This window comes from Penicillium manginii, assembly GCF_028828005.1.
Source record: "Penicillium manginii strain IBT 31320 chromosome Unknown utg000002l:1.0-5564898.0:1.0-5567710.0, whole genome shotgun sequence".
NCBI lineage: Eukaryota > Fungi > Ascomycota > Eurotiomycetes > Eurotiales > Aspergillaceae > Penicillium > Penicillium manginii.
The window spans coordinates 1,466,832-1,482,766 of record NW_026643103.1 but is presented as its reverse complement, the minus strand read 5'-3'; the positions used below and the strand labels follow the sequence as shown (position 1 = coordinate 1,482,766).

The following is a 15,935-nucleotide window of genomic DNA, read 5'->3' as shown; positions in this document are numbered from 1 at the left end:
TCGATTCGATTCGGCTGTCAGTCCGTATCTGGGTCTGAATCCAAATCCGAATCTGTCGGTCTACTCTACTCTACTCGTCCGTGAGTCTTTAGGTGGCCCTTTTCTCTCTCTTTTTTGAATAAAAAGCGAAATGTCATAAAAGATGCATTGTGTTTCATTATGATGTTCAATTCAGATTCTACATCGTACCATATCTGCAAAAATAGACCTCTCTGCAGCTCAATAATTCCTCGTCAAGACTCGAGCTTTTCCCTTTCCTAGCTCCCATTCCCATGCCCATTCCTGCAAGGAATTATTGTTTTTTTGTTTCCGGTTTTGTATAAATTTCGCGCAATGAAGTCCTGTCCCAAGCCCCAAGTCCAAGTCCGAGTCCCACCCATCCATCCATACATAGAGCTTGACCAAAAACAGCACTTTTTTTTCGGGTTGAATTTCACTCGGGCTGCCAATCATTTATTACCTGAATCATCTGGAGGGCAGGTATATATCAACTCCCCTAATTTCGCACCTTTTTCGAGTTTTTCTCTTGTCCATATCTTTTTTGTTTCTGCATGGTCGTGTTTCAACGGTGAATGCCCAGCTGACATTCATGCATCAATCCAATTCAATTCAATTCAGAAACCCCTTCGCGTCATGCGCACCATGCGACGCTGAGACATACCCACCACCATAAGTCAACTGAGACGGCGGAACCGCCATATCCGGCGAAAAAGGATCCAACGTCCCCGCAATCGAATGCGGCATCCCATGATAAGAGCGGTGGTGAAGACCCGAGCGTCCCTGTACCTGATGCTGATGCTGATGCTGATGCTGATGGCCATCCATCGACCACCCACCCCCATGCCCGTGCATCTGCTGCGTGAAGTAATCCGACTGAGCGCGGTCCAGAGCAACCTGGGTGCCGAAGCTCGATTCGCGGCGCGAGATGGGTGGCGAGGGCAGCTTTGGTGAGGATCGAGGCATCATTTCGAGGCGTGGTGAGCCTCGGCGCGAGTTTGGTGGTGTTAGGCGTGAGCCGCCGCGGCGGACTTGGCATGTTGGGCAAATTTTGACGAAGCGGGATATTAATTCCTTGGGGACCCTGTAAAAGAGTGTCAATATAATTCATGTCGGTGGGAGGTCGAGTCCTCCCTCTTCCAAAGAATGGGGGTCGAGCCAGGTTGGGTTGAATCTAGATATAACTATTCCATTTCCAATCTATGCACTTACCAGGAATAAATCCGCCGAACCTGCGCAGAAGTCTTATCCCTTCCACCGTGCTGACATTGTTGATGCGCCTTGGTGAGAATTTTAAACAATTTCTCCCGAATAGCAACGGGTTTGCCTTCATGGCAGATCATTTTCCGGCACTGCTCATCCCGTCCCATTAGCCTTTGAATGTCTCAGAATTTTCCCGCATCGATGCGTTGCATTGCATGCATGTATGTACGTATCATACGTATGTTGTTACCTACCTCAGTCGTACCCACACCCACAGTCTGAAGCTTGAACATCTTTTTAACCCAGAATCTACACCATTTAGCGATTCGTACTATTAAAAGAGGATCCCCGGGGAAAGGAAAGGAAAGGGGAGAAAAGAAAAGAAAAAAAAACCGCGTACCGAAACTGAGCAGATTCAACGGCCGTGTCTTTGGGATCGATTAGAACGGTGCGGATATTGCGCGCTCGTTTGGCGTGGATTAGGGCTTTGTCTTGCTTTTTCACGGAGAGATCGTCGACATAGCTGGGGATGAATTAGTTATAATATTCCAATTGTACCATGGGATTCAATTCAATTCAATTCAACTCAATTTCAAATTGGATTGGTTGGAATGGGTTCAATTGAATTCATTGCTAGTCCAGTCCAGCTTTCTGCTACATACCTTTGCATCAACTGATCAAACTCCTTAACATCAGGAAACCCGTCCAAAGCCGGAATAACCGCCTCAGAAAGCATAGTCCCCTCATTCCTCGACTCCTGATTCTCAATCTCAGCCTCAAAGGCCTCCCTCAGCGGCAAGTACCGCGGCGACTGCAGATACCGCGACTGAGCCATGTACTGCGAGTGCGAATGACTGGGCGGGTGGAACTTCATGTCCTCGGACGTCGACATGGAGGGGATGGTGTGGTCGGAGGCATACTGCAGATGTTGCATGCCTTGCGCGGTGAGGGTGGGCTGTTGTCCGTATGTAGGGCCGCCGCTGACGCCGAATTGAGACCCGCTGTATGGATTGAAGGATTGCTGGGGGAAGTGGTATGAGGCTGGGCCCGGATTGAAGTCGTGCGTTGTGTCTGGGTGGTTGTAGCCGACGCCAATGCCGGGCGATGTCATTTGGGAATTCATGAGGTAGCTGTCGTTAGCATCGTTTCGTCTTGAGTAGCTGCTCATCGTCTTGGGGGGGGTTTTGGGGCCCTGCGATTCGATTCGGAGGTCGGGGTTTCTTCGAGTCGGTGCTTTGAGAATTGATGCCGGGAGGGAGAGGAAGGAATCAATCAGTCTCGACGACGATGAGGAATACAATTGAGACAAGATAGAGATGCAGGTGTAGGAAATGAAGGTAGATGATGATAATAGAAGAACTTGTCAAGAGGACATGCGAAGGGTTATGTAGATTCGCAGATGTAGAGGTTAAATCATTCGATGATACAAGGGAACATAGACCATTTAAACAAAAGTCATGAAGACTATCAACAGGGTAACGGATTGAATCGAATTAAATGGGACCCGCAAAGGGGAGACAAGAGACGAGACCCCCTCCCTACCCCCCCCAGGCGAATCTTGCAGGACATGACCGATGCCCAAGTAAATGCGCACGAGACCTGTATGTCTAGACAGAGAGTAGGCAGGCAGCAGAAAGCAAAAGAGGGACATCCCTGGAGGAATTACAGCAAATATTCCACAGAAAAAAGAAACGATAGAGGCAGGCGAATCGAGTAGAACTCTGTCAGGTACAGCCAGAAAGGGTATTACTCAAGCTAAGCAGATTGCAGGGAAGTGTATTGCATGGATGAAGGGCAAAAAAAGACAAAGGCCCCGAAAAAAAAGAGAAATAATAAATTACTAATTCTATTTTGGTTAGAAAAAGAAAAGAAAATCATAAACGGCAAGAAGGTGCAAAAAAAGAAACGTCAACCCTCTGACTTGACTGGGGTTCGCTGTCGAAATCTTTCCGACCCACCGAGGCAAATAGCAAGATGAAAGGAGCAAGGCAGGGCAGGGCAGGTAGATACGACAGCGCACAACAAGCAATGGTGATACGGGTTCCCGCCTCGATGCCCGGCGCCACCATTTGCCTCATATGAAGAGAAAGCCACGTTGGGTTGGGCGAGGCCGCGACGGGTGAGAGCGAGGATGAGGGCCAGCTCGAGGCCACCTATGGGGATGCTACCTGGAAAGTTTGAAGATTGAATCAGCTCCCCAGAGCCAAAGACATCATCAACAGTACCGGGGGGACGATCATAACCTCCCCGACACATCGACGCGGAACAATATTCGCGCCGGACATTAGAGGCGGAGAGGCGAATTATTCCTTGCAGGGCTTTGTTTCTGCAGGTTTGCCATCTGTCAAACAAAAAGACGGGGCTAGAGATTGCTCCGGCAAAGGTCCAAACCAAACATGACTGACATGCAAGTAGCCGTGCCGGAAGAGACATGGATTGAGGGTTGAGAAAGAAGTAGCGACGGCGGCAGTGTTCCAGCCGCTCTCACTAGCTCTAGCTCTATAGCTCTAGGGCATACCCTCACTGGCGCCGCAAGCTTGCGGCGCGCATGCCATGCGCGCGGGGGTTAGAAGGAGAGGGGGGGGGGGGGGCGAAGACTGTTAGCTGCCTGGCAGAGAGGCAAGAAATTCTGGGGCAGGAATGGGGCCCGGCCTCGGGCGAGTCTGCACTGCGAGTCAAGACATACATCCTGGTCAGGCCTGCTGTCCCACCAAGCCAGATCGTGTGTTGTGCTGTCAGGGAAGAAGTCGACGTGACCTTGACGTGGCGTTGATGCCAGGGCGAAGTGGATTGGGTCTCCGTTGACGGGCAATCAATGCAGCATGCGGGATGGCAGGATTGCATGCGTTTGGCCCGTCCGCGACAGGTGAGACACCGTGTTCGATGCACTTGGCATTGCGGACCCTCGCAGTGTTGGCAGTCGTAGTTCGGAGCCGGTCGTGAAGCGAAAGGGGATAGGGTGGCGGGGAGTAGTGGCTTCGAAAATAGAAAGAGTCAATTCTTTTCGAAAAAGGAAAATCTCCCCAAAGACCTTTTCTAGCGTTATACAATCTATTACCCGCAGTGTCACTCTGTGAGTTCCCGATCAGCTTGAGCCCGTCCCATCCAAACCCCCGGGGTGAATGGAAGAGCAGAGTAGAAGGCAAGGCGCCTAAGCGACAAGCACAACAAAGAAAAAGAAAGGAAAAAAGGGAAAACAAAGCCCTGGTCTTCTCTAAGATGTCCCGAGTCCGAGTGTGTTTCGGAACTGTCTAAGCCTGGGGAAGACAAAAGACGGTATAGGGAAGTGAATTCCCCCGAGGAGTGACTATCAACATGGGTACTCCCTGTTGATCGGGGCCGTACGAGGCATGAACCCGGCGAGAAGAGGAGGTACGATGAAACTTGGGTGAAAAGAAGAAGCACAGGAAATTTGTCTGAAATTGGAAGAAGAGAGGGGGGAAATGGATGGAGAAGAGAAGGAGGAAGGGAGGAAGAGAGAGAGAGAGAGGGAGAAGGAGGAGGTTGAGTTCCGCCCTGCCCTAATCTCAGACCTCTCTTCTTCGTCTTTTCTCCTCATTTCTTCTTCTTCCTTCCCCAAAGCAAGGAAGAACAAAGTATGTACTCTCCAAATGAATAAGAATAAAGATAAAGACGAAAATCAATCAATCAATCAATCAACAATAACAACAATGATATAGTTACAGGTTTCCAACCGTAAATTCGTTTGGCTATAGTTTCATTAAGGCCAATGGTAGTAGAAAAAAGGGGGAAGGGGGGAAAGAGAAAATCAATCATCGAACGCATCGAACGTCCGCTCGCCTCCAGTCATTAAGTTCGTTGTATCCATATTCAAAACTCTACCACAATCCAGGCACTGAACCACTGAACAGTGCATCACATCACATCATCTCACCACGCTGCTGGAATCCAATCCAATCCTCCTCCCCTTGGGCTAGGGCTAAGCCGTACCATCGGCTACCAGGTCACGAATCGCCCATCGCCAGTGTGTTTCACGATCACCGCGGTCACGCTCAGAGCCTACCCAATTGTCCACTTTGCGTTTCCATTTCTCTTCCTCGGCCCGTTGGCGTCGAATAAACTCCGGCCCGACATCGAATTCTTCGGTGATAGGTCCTTCGTCGGACGATTCACCCGCGCTGGGTTCTCCAGTAGTGGCTGTAGAGGAGGGGTTCAGATCGTTCATCGTCGTCGACGTTCGTCCAACTCCAACAACTTTGTCCTCCAAGTCATCCAGACCCGCAAACACATCATCCTCGTCATCAGGCTCAGGTGCTGCGGGTTCCTTGGACTGGGACTTGGCTCGAAGCCAGCACATGCGGTGGGGGTCGAAAACCATACCACCCACCGTCTGTACATTTTGCATAGCGCCCACATTGGTAATCAGGGCGGGTGCGGGTTTCGGTGATCTCGACGCGACAGTATTGTCAAACTCTTGCACAATATTTTCATTTCCTTCCCAACGGTAAGTGTTCGGGTTGTACCGCATACCTCGCACGGCTGGATGCAATGGTCAGTTTCAGTTTCAGTTCTCGCTGGGCAAACTAAAACAAGGGTTTGTTTGTTTGTTTTTTTTGGGGGGGGGAAGGGGGTTTCTTTTGTGGCTGATATGACTTACACTTCGATTCTTGGACCCCAGCCCCCATGGGCTTGATTAAGTGAGGCTTCGTATTTTTGGCATCCGATCTGATCTTCCGGTTTCGTACAGGCGCTGCATTTGGAGAGAGGCGAGTGATGGGTTGTGGTTGGGGTTTCCAATTAGAATTGAAAGATGAAAGGGGAGTCGTATCCCTATCTCGGTTCAAGCTGTTCAAGGTCCTACTGCCCATGGAAGCAATGCGTTGTTCTCTCGCATTGCGGGACGCGTTCGTATCACGGGCAAATCTGGGTATCGAGGTGGGCGGTTTTGAAGTTGACGGGGGTGTGGAAAGTTGGCCTTGGCCGGGACGGGGAGATTCGGCAGGGGGAGTATTGCGGCTCTGGCTGAGTTTGGCGCGCACAGATCGAGGTGCGCCTCGACCGATGGGGTTTTTGGTATATTTGCTTTCTGTGGAGACGGATGTCGGCAGGTCATCAAAGGACTCCAATTCAGTCCCGTCTCCAAAATTACGTCGTTTCGTCGGCCTGGTGAGGGTTCGCTTCCCAGACGGCGAAATGGTGTCCGTACTGGTTTCTCCCAAACTTAAGCGGTGCCCGTCTGAGCGACTTGAGCGCGAGAGCCGTGAGAATGTGCCCGTCGGACTCAAGAGATCGCTAGACCCGTCCGAGTTGGTACGGCGCGAGGACCTATAGCTCTTGACGCTGGCATGATGCGATTGTCGTTCTGATGCGCCAGCGGGAATAAATGGTGCTGGCGGCCTGCGACTTGAGGTTCTTCCATCATTGACCGTTGTTCGATCGACCGGTGTTTTGGGTCTGCCGAAAGAGGATCGAATATACCCATCAGGGTGAGATGGTGATCTTTGCGAAGCCTGTGCCGATTCCGCATTCTTGATTCCTCGAATTGACGGCAGAGATCTCTTGGGTCGGAGTGTCCGGCCCGGTGTATTAGAGTTAACAGTTGGCGCAGGCTCCCTGGAAGGTCGCTGCCCAAGAAGCCTCCTAGTTGATGATGAGGTAGGTGTTGGGGACGTTGAGGGCGTAGTAGTGGCCGCAAGACTGGACACTGAAGATTGGGCCGAATGGCCGAGTCTAGACTGTGATCTCCTAAATTTGGACAGGGGTGCACCGCTCTCAGAAACAGTTTCGAGGTGGGTGGAATGCGTTCTGTCGTGGCCAGATAGCCGGGGAATCCGGGTACGCGGGGATGTTGATGAGTTGGTAAAGGTTAAAGTCGTGGCTGGCCGACGCGTTGGGCTCGTGGGCCATTCCGTCTTGCATTTAACGTTGGGATTCAATGCTAATTTGCCTGAAGAGAATGCCTTGCCGCTGTCAATTTCGATCCCACTGAAAAAGTCATCGGCCTCTGACGATTGTGGGGGCTTTTGGGTCTCTTTGGGCTGAATCAAGTCATCGGCGGCTTGCACCTCTTGTCGTTTCTTGAGAGAGGCCGTGAAATCGAGAGGCCCTTCTGGGAACACAATGCCATCAAGCCCGTCATCTTCACTCCCCCCTGTTATGCAACTTGAAACACTGGGACTTGCAATGGATATAGATGAGCTCGGAGCAGATCGGCCATCTCGCGTAGTACCGCCAACTCGTACACCTATGCTACCTTCAGACCATTCCAGATCAAAGTCCTCAAGTGTTGGGCTAGAAACACCAGTGTGCTGTTTCCGATGGGATAGTTGAAGAGGCTGGTGGTCAGGAGGAAGCTCAAACTCAAGATCAAAGTCATCGGCCTCCTGTTCCTGGAAATTGTTTGTCTTGGCCCCGCTCACGGACTTCTTCTGCGGCGATCGAGGAACTGGAGATCTGATAATCGGCACGACTTGGTTATGGTTATGGTTATGGTTATGATGAACAGGGCTATCATTCTCATCCTGATACCGTTCCAAACCCGTAAAAGCCGATTGCAGACGAGTAGAAATATCTTCATGCCAGATTGGCGAGGCCGTTGTTTTGATAGGACTGGTCGCAGCCGAGCTTATTTGCCGTAAACTTTCCGGGAAGGTGGTATCTTGCGGAGTCCTGAGTTCGAGAACAGTATCGGGATCCGGAAGCTCCACATCTTCAGACCAGTCGTCGACGAAGGTTCGCTTCTGCTTTCGAGTAGATAGGCGTTTGATGGCACCCCCTATGAGAGCCGAGCTGGGGATACCGGCTGGAATGGGAATACCGGCATGTTTCGCGGATGCAAGCGCCTCTTCTTTCGAGAACTCGTCATTATCATGTAGAAAGACCTGCCAGTCTTCGTCACCGGCATTGGAGTCTAGGTCTGAGCGCGCGGAGCGGCGGGAGGAGATCGAGTCGCGGTGTCCGGAAGGTCGAAAGGAGGAATTGGTTATTGAACCGGCGCTGGAGGTGGCCCGAAACTGGATACCCTCGTTGAATTGAAGATCCCCGTCATCATCCCAGCACTCAATGGTTTCTTCTAGATCGGGTCGTAGCTGATGTCCCAATGACTCCATGGCCATGGTGGGAGGAGCGTGTTGGAGAAGGAGTCGGGGGAGAAGCGGCGTTCATAAAATAGTTTGGAGGGTTCCCCAAAATGGTGATCAGGAGGTAGATCTGGAGCTTTGCGACGCTGAGGATAGGCGAGAAGGTCGAGAATAGAACGTCATGCCGTGTCGTTTTCGATTTGCGAGTATTCGATTTGGGAGGTGGGAGGCTGTCAGTGTGATCACCCTGAAATGGGCGTGTTCGGAGGTGGGCAGATCAGATGGGGGCTGTCGGAGCGGGTGTGAGGTTATATGTGCGAAGAGGAGAGGGGAGCAGAGCAGAGCAGAGCAGATACAGCTCAAGTCGTCTCTGTTTGACTCGACCTCTCACGCGTACATCGAGGAGAAAGGGGTTATAGAGGGTGGAGGGTGGTGGGTGGACGACCAATAGAGGGAGAATGGAGAATGGAGAATGGTGGCTGGATGGAGTGGAATCCCTCGTGGGAGAAGGAGGAACGTGCTTAGCGTACACCAACAGTGGGGACACCAGCCAGAACACAAGCTAAGAGAGATTTTTCTGACAGAAAGAATAGAATGGGTATCGAAGATATTTTGAATCTCTCGAATAGGGGTCAGAGTCACGAGGTGGAATCGGTGGAATCGAATCGGTGGATTTAATTATTGTTGTTAGGCTGTGGATGGGATGGATAGTCTTGACGGTGGGTCCAAACCAAACGGAGGTTGCCTGGACTTCCAATCGTTTGTACTCCGAGCCTCTTCCTTACACCTTCTCTCTCTACTCACCGTACCATATACCACCATGTCATCTCCTCATGTTCTCCGTTTTGATAGATCAGATGAGCAAGGTTCCTTCATTTTGGTCCACTTGGTTCATGCATCTGAGTCATCTCTTGACCTCACCTTGACCGCGACGGAGGGTGAAGGTGCATATGCTGCCTCAAGTACGCCTCAAGGCCATTGAACAACCATGCAAACAAACAAGGAATTCATATTAACAGCCCCCCCAGTCAAATATTCACAATTAAAAGATCTACGATCCAAAAGCTACCAGGGTTCCGATGCAGAGTGGACCCAGGTGATTCGCCGCATCCTAGGCCAATCAACCGAAGATGAAACGACATCCTCATTCAAACTCGAAGCCACAGCAAACATAACAGAATCAGCCGACGGAAATCAGATCACCATCACCATCCGCAAAAGAGTCCAAGACATCACAGTACGTTACTACCCAACACCAAAGGACTACCTTACTACTCTCTCTCTAACACCCCACCAGCAAAGACTCGGAACAATCATTCTAAAAGAAAGCGATGCGGAAATCGAGCTCTTCGAATGGGCCGGCATAGCAGCCGCCAGAAACAGGACCCTGGAACAGGAAGCTTCCAGCCTAAACGCCCGCTATCAAGACGCAGCAGACACCGTCCAGAAACTAACCCAACAACTAGACGAACTAGTCCAAGCAAAAGCCCAGCACGAGAATCAGCTAATGGCAAACTTCACCCAGCTGCTAAACGAGAAGAAACTCAAGATTCGGAATCAGCAGCGTCTCCTGGCTTCTGCTACCGCGGACCCCGATAAAGGTAAGCTTCTATCTAGTATGGTGGATTGCGTCAAACATAAAGGCTAATACTTTCCAATACCAGTCTCTGAAATGCAAGCCTCAGCAATGCAATTCGCCCGCGGAGACTCCCCCCCCCGTCAAAGCGTGACCATACTGATGCCGAAGATTCAGATGACTTCGAGCCAATGGATCTCGACCAGGAGAAGGGCGGCAAGTCGGCAGCGGACCAAGATACCGATTCTGACGATGGAGGCCAATCGACGCCACCGCCCGAAGATGGTGGAAACACAACTACAGATGACGAGTCTGCAGAGGAGCAGGATCCAGAACCGAAGCAGAAGCGCCCTTCGGCTCCAAAGGCAAAAGAAGCTGCGCCCCCTCCTCGACGTGAATTACCTTTTACGCGACGAGGTGCGGCCACGGCCCCGAAAGCTGCGACGCCTCCGCCTCCGTCTATGGGTAGTGATGAGACGGGGGAGAGACGGATGATGATGAGCTTTAGTTAGAATCGGGATGCTGCGTTTGAGAATGGTCCTGGTCTTCAAGCTTGATGGAAGACATGCCAGTAGTTGGGGTTATATACTTGGGTTAGGACATAAGAATTGAATATATACGAGATGCCATAATTTTGCTCTCTAGCTTACCACAGACATTGTTCCAAATTACGACTAGTTAGTCTTTAACACTGACTGGTAGATCAGTACTTACAATATATAAAATACTACTCAAGAAAAGCTATCACTGACTTCCGTAACGGAACTAGAGATTTTGTTGGCCTCAATCTTTTTATGTACAAGTCAACCCCGACCGATTATTCCCTGTTGTAACACCGGGAAACGGGAGAATTTTCGAAAGGAGGTCAACCCCAAAAACCGGATGTAACGGCATTCAAGTCGATGAAAAGAAAACAGAAGATGGAAAAAGGAAACGGGAACATCAAAGGGAAGTATAGGATGATACAAATGACAACGCCTGCAACCATTAGAGAGAAAGCACAGAATTCAATCACTGGCTTGCGCCGTAGAGGGCCTGGGGAGACATCTCTCCGGCGGCCATGAAGTTGGTCTCAGGGTTGCCAGTGGCCTTGGCAGCTGAGCAACGGGCCATGGTGGGGGAGCTAAAGATGGAGTTAGTATTGTGTATAAATCAGTGGACCAAGTGTCATCGACTAAAACTAACCTTCTGGAAATGGAATCGGTGAAGAAGAAGTCCTCAATGACCTTCTTGAAGGGGGAACCGGTCGTTGAGGCTCCCTTGTTCTGGTCAGCGAGCTGCACCTTGCTCAGGGCAGCAACGGAGGTAGGCTCGACGATATCGTAGCGGCGCATAACAGGGCTGATCTCCTCCATGCGGTCACGGAGAGCCTCAATATCATCATAAGGCAGAGGAACGCCAAGGAACTCGCTGGCGGCACGAATGATCTTCCAGTCATCACGGGCAGCACCGGGGAGCGAGGTAGCCGCACGGGTAACCTGGACACGACCCTCAGTGTTGATATAGGTGCCGGCCTTCTCAGTGTATGCAGCACCAGGGAGGACAACGTCGGCGAGCTGAGCACCCTTGTCACCGTGGTGACCCTGGTAGACGACGAAGGCATCCTTGGGGATTTCGCTAGCGGCGATCTCATCGGCACCAAGCAGCCAGACCATCTTGGGGGTGGTCTGGGAAACCTCGAGGCCGGGAGCAGTGAAGCCGACTTCGTAGGCACCTGCGCGGGAAGCGGCACGCTGCAGGACGTTGAAGCCTTGCCACTCGGGAGTGGTGAAGTTGCTGGCGTGCTTCTCGACGAAGCTTCCGACAGCCTCGAAGATAGCCTTGGAGTCGGGGTGCTCGGCAGCGGCGGAACCAACCACGATCATGGGGCGCTGAGCACCGGCAAGCTTCTTGCCGAACTCGCCAGCCAGAGCAGTCTTCAGGGCAGAGACGTCGGCGCCGAGGTTCTGATAGTCGAAGGTGCTCTCAAACTCCTCACCGACAAGACCGATCTCCAAATCAGAGCGCAGGTATTGCTTGCGGATACGGGCGTTCAGAACCGAGGCCTCGTGACGGGGGTTGGTGGCAACAAGGAGGATAGCGTCAGCCTCTTCGATACCGTAAATCTTAGAGTTGAACAGGTAGTTCGAGCGGACATCAATACCGTGGGCAATGGGAGCACCACCACCGGGTTGGTCGAGACCAAGGTTGTCAGAGCCAAGCTTGTTAGCCATGTCCTTCATAGCAACGAGAGACTCGGCATCAACCAGGTGTCCAGCAACGGCCTTGAATTCGTTAGGTTGCAGCTGGAGCTTCTGTTGGGCTGAGGAGATCTCCACAAGGGCCTGTTCCCAGGTGGCGGGGACAAACTTGCCCTCGCGTCGGATCAGGGGAGTGGTGAGGCGCTGAGTCTTCAAGCCATCACAAGCAAAGCGAGACTTGTCGTTAATCCATTCCTCGTTAATGTCGTCGTTCAAGCGTGGTGTAACACGCATCACCTCCATACCACGGCTGTCGATCCGAATGTTAGATCCCAGGGCGTCGAGAACATCAATTGACTCAGTGTGCTTCAGTTCCCAGGGACGGGCACGGAAGGCATATGGCTTGGAGGTCAGAGCACCAACGGGGCAAAGGTCAATGACGTTGCCAGACAATTCAGAGTTGAGGTTTTGCTCGAGGTAGGTTCCGATCTGCATGTCGTTTCCACGGCCGGAGGTTCCCAGCTCGGGTGCGCCGGCAACATCGTTCATAAATCGGACGCAACGGGTACAGTGAATACAACGGTTCATCGAGGTCTTGACCAAGGGGCCAATGTTCTTGTCCTCCACAGCACGCTTGCCTTCCTCCTCGTGGAATCGGCCACGATCAGCACCATAACGCATCGACTGGTCCTGAAGATCACACTCTCCACCCTGGTCACAAATGGGGCAGTCGAGGGGGTGGTTGGCGAGGAGGAATTCCATAACACCCTCACGGGCCTTGTGGACCAATGGCGAACTTGTCTTCACAACCATACCGGGCTGAACGGGCCAGGCACATGAGGCGACAGGCTTGGGGGCTTTTTCGACTTCGACGAGACACATACGGCCTAGATATGCCTAGTTAGCAACCGTGATTGTTTTCATGGAATGGAAGAGGCCGGAACGTACAGTTTCCTGCAATCAGCAGCTTCCTTTATATCGGGTAACGTTAGTAAGGATTATCATCGGAGGGGAGGACTCGGGGAAGCGTACTCGTGGTAGCAGTATCTAGGTTCAAAGGTAAGTAAATGTCACGGACATCGTATTTGATCCTGAGTGAAGGGATTGGATTCATACCTGGGGATCGTTGCGCCTGCCTTTTCGCAAGCCTGGATAAGAGCCGAGCCGGCTATAATAGGTCTGAGTATTGGTTCAATGGGCATCGTTCGAGCAAATCTTACCTTCAACGGACACCTTCTTTCCATCTGCACCATATTGTTAGCATATCTTGACTATCAATTGATGCTGAGAGACATACCAATGGTCAGTTCCACCTCGGCCGCGCGAGGGGCGGTCATCGCGAAGGTCCGGGCCGGGGGACCCGGAGAGACCGGGCGGCCGCACGGAACAGCTGCGGCCGCATAATTGTGAGGAGTTCTGAGAGGAGGAGGGGGGTGGAGGGGTTTGGGAGATGGGGTGGACGAGGGGGAACGGGGAAGAAGGAGCTGTTGTTCAGAGTCGGATTCTGCTGGGTTACCTAATGCCTATTGGGCTTTGCTGACCATTGCCCGGATGACTCAGCTGATTTCACAAATGGACGAATTCTAATTGGCTGAGAGACTCGGTTACCCGGATAAACCTTACATCCGGCCAGATGAACAAAAACCCGCGGCCCCTTTGAATCCTTTTTCGAAATTCACTCATTCACGGGCGTGATTTATTGTAGGATACAGGTGTCTCACCGTCCCTATTTCCTCTACAGCATAGTCCCCAGAGCAGAATTTGCGCCGTAATGGGGCAGTCAAGGGTCTAGCCCGATTATGACATGTTCTTTACCGACGGTCGCGACATCTCACGCCGATTATTCCCGCGGGGGCAACCGATATGTAGGACGCAGGTTGCAGGACGCAATTGAAGAACACCAAATACATCCATCTCGATAGAAACAACATGAAAAAAAAAAAAAGTCTCATGACTTGAACCATTAATTTACGTTCTTATCTACCTTAGCTCTTCTCGTCTATGCTATCGCCAGTGGAGATTCGACACAACCCAAAAAAGTCGTTTCAAGTAAAAGATTCAACAACGCCATGATATATAAGCATATATAATACATCATCATTCTCTCCGTCTTTACACTCATAAGAAGTAAAAAACGAGAGACTATGCTAGGTGGCTACTGGCGTGTCAGTGGGCTGCCACGTCGATTCTTGTTTGGTCCCAGGTAGCCAATTCCGGGACACACTGGCGCCACGAGCCCGCACCCTTCCTGGGCCATCTTCCTTCTTCATATTGCTGGTGGAATTCTCGAATGAGCGTCCGGCAGGGAAGGCGTAGCCATTTGAATCCCATGGCCTGCTCGAGTGTCGGACATTCATGGGAAGAATGGCCTCCCGTGCACGGAAGTGATCAGCATTGGCTCGCTGATCGGCCACATCATCGTGGCTGTTGCGATTGTACAGGTAGAGTCCCAAAAAGGTGAGACCGATGCCGACTGCTTGGATTGGAGTCGTGGAGTTACCAAACCATATGACTGCCACAACGATAACAAAAACGCGTTTAACCAAGGAGGCAACAGAATAGGACACTGGGGAAACCATCGACAAGAGCACAAAGGCCAAAATGTTCTGCGCAAAATGCGAGACACCGTTGAACACGAATTCAATCATGAGTGCCCCGTGGTCCAATGATCCCTTCTTTTCTGAGAGGTCGATCGCGCCGTCCTTGATAAAGTCGGATACCAATGGATATCCTTCACTGACAAACCAAATAGGCAAGGTGAGGAAGAAGGCCAAGCCCGAGCAGTAGCAAAGCAGATTCAACTTGTCCAACTTGCGTCGTGCTGGGTTTTGGGGGTCGTTTTCGGCACGCTCCGCCTCGTTGAACAGCTTCTTGGAGAAAATATTCTGCGACACAAAAATGATCGCGGCACCGAAGGCGCAGATAATTCCGAAGAAATTCGTAGACGATCCGGTGGAACAGGCGAGCATGACCCCAGCTGTAAGAGGAATCAAGGATAGATAGGTGGCTCTGGCATAACGAATTCGAAATACTACTCGGTAGGCGAAAACGGTGAACAAGGGTGAGAGCCCCTTGATGGTGTGGACCAAGGAGACAGGGATCTTGGCCGTGGCCATCGAGCTCAAAATATGGCCGAGAAGCTGGAAGACGGCGAGGGGTAAAGCAGTCGAGATCACTTCACGCGACGGGTAACGAATGCCATGCTTGAGAACCGGGATGCTCTGCCGCAGTTTCGGGAAGACCGAAGACAGCCACACCAGTAACAAACACCATATTGAAACGAATGCGAATTGAATGATAGTCAATGTGATTGGCATCGGCAGGGCGTTCAAGATGGATTTCGAGGATGTGTTCGTGAGGGCTGAGGTGAAGTACCAAATAACGCATAGGGTCTGGACATGAATTAGCCATCATTCAGCAGCTAAAGTTCCTCTGACATTGTGTGGCTATTATAACCCTCGGGGAATGAGAGAGAACGTACCACTAGCCTATACGATACGGGAGCTCGTAGTGCCTCCGCCAGCTCTTGCGCGTTAGCACTCACGCTGCCGTTACGTGTTCGAATGGTCGAGATGGCCTCGCTGATACTTTTCCGCGGCCGGTGTTTAGGATTCCTTAGTGCTCCATTGGGATGATCTCTTGAGTAATAGGATGTTTTCCGCGGTTCCCACGTCTCGCTTGGCGCGTATTTCACTGAGGGGGTGGAGTTGGTGCTAGGTCGGCTGGACCCAATGGCGCTGTCAAGAGTTTCTTCGTAGGGAGGGAATTGGTCTATCGGGCTGCTGACTGGCTGTGTGGTTGATGTCTTGTTTGGAATTTGTAATTCCGGTTGTCGCATAGAAGCCCGGCGTCCATGGCCGGTCACTGTCGTGGTGGCCATCGTTTGTTCTGTTTAGTTCAGATCCGGGGTTCTATTCTCATGTCCAAAGTTAGCTCTCT

General features: G+C 51.5%; 5 protein-coding genes across 5 annotated transcripts; 1 reads left to right on the top strand and 4 right to left on the bottom strand.

Moving 5' to 3' along the window:
* Window positions 1-609: 609 nt before the first annotated feature.
* N7533_001848 (integrase zinc binding domain-containing protein) lies at window positions 610-2,368 on the bottom strand (the record flags this gene model as incomplete). The annotated part of the gene is made up of 5 exons (XM_057098498.1): window positions 610-1,081; window positions 1,210-1,349; window positions 1,455-1,509; window positions 1,601-1,723; window positions 1,863-2,368. The coding sequence occupies 5 exons, from the start codon at window positions 2,366-2,368 to the stop codon at window positions 610-612; spliced, it is 1,296 nt and encodes a 431-aa protein (XP_056963634.1).
* A 2,772-nt stretch (window positions 2,369-5,140) lies between these two features.
* N7533_001847 (putative cytokinesis regulator (Byr4)) lies at window positions 5,141-8,276 on the bottom strand (the record flags this gene model as incomplete). The annotated part of the gene is made up of 2 exons (XM_057098497.1): window positions 5,141-5,700; window positions 5,819-8,276. 2 exons carry the CDS (start codon window positions 8,274-8,276, stop codon window positions 5,141-5,143), a joined length of 3,018 nt encoding a protein of 1,005 aa, XP_056963633.1.
* Window positions 8,277-9,060: 784 nt separating this feature from the next.
* On the top strand, window positions 9,061-10,328 carry N7533_001846 (uncharacterized protein; the record flags this gene model as incomplete). The annotated part of the gene is made up of 3 exons (XM_057098496.1): window positions 9,061-9,202; window positions 9,269-9,841; window positions 9,994-10,328. The coding sequence occupies 3 exons, from the start codon at window positions 9,061-9,063 to the stop codon at window positions 10,326-10,328; spliced, it is 1,050 nt and encodes a 349-aa protein (XP_056963632.1).
* Window positions 10,329-10,827: 499 nt separating this feature from the next.
* N7533_001845 (putative NADH-ubiquinone oxidoreductase, subunit G) lies at window positions 10,828-13,333 on the bottom strand (the record flags this gene model as incomplete). Its single annotated transcript, XM_057098495.1, has 7 exons — window positions 10,828-10,939; window positions 11,002-12,883; window positions 12,945-12,967; window positions 13,029-13,043; window positions 13,113-13,164; window positions 13,217-13,240; window positions 13,294-13,333. 7 exons carry the CDS (start codon window positions 13,331-13,333, stop codon window positions 10,828-10,830), a joined length of 2,148 nt encoding a protein of 715 aa, XP_056963631.1.
* Window positions 13,334-14,143: 810 nt separating this feature from the next.
* On the bottom strand, window positions 14,144-15,876 carry N7533_001844 (putative ER to Golgi transport protein (Sly41); the record flags this gene model as incomplete). Its single annotated transcript, XM_057098494.1, has 2 exons — window positions 14,144-15,388; window positions 15,478-15,876. 2 exons carry the CDS (start codon window positions 15,874-15,876, stop codon window positions 14,144-14,146), a joined length of 1,644 nt encoding a protein of 547 aa, XP_056963630.1.
* Window positions 15,877-15,935: the final 59 nt, after the last annotated feature.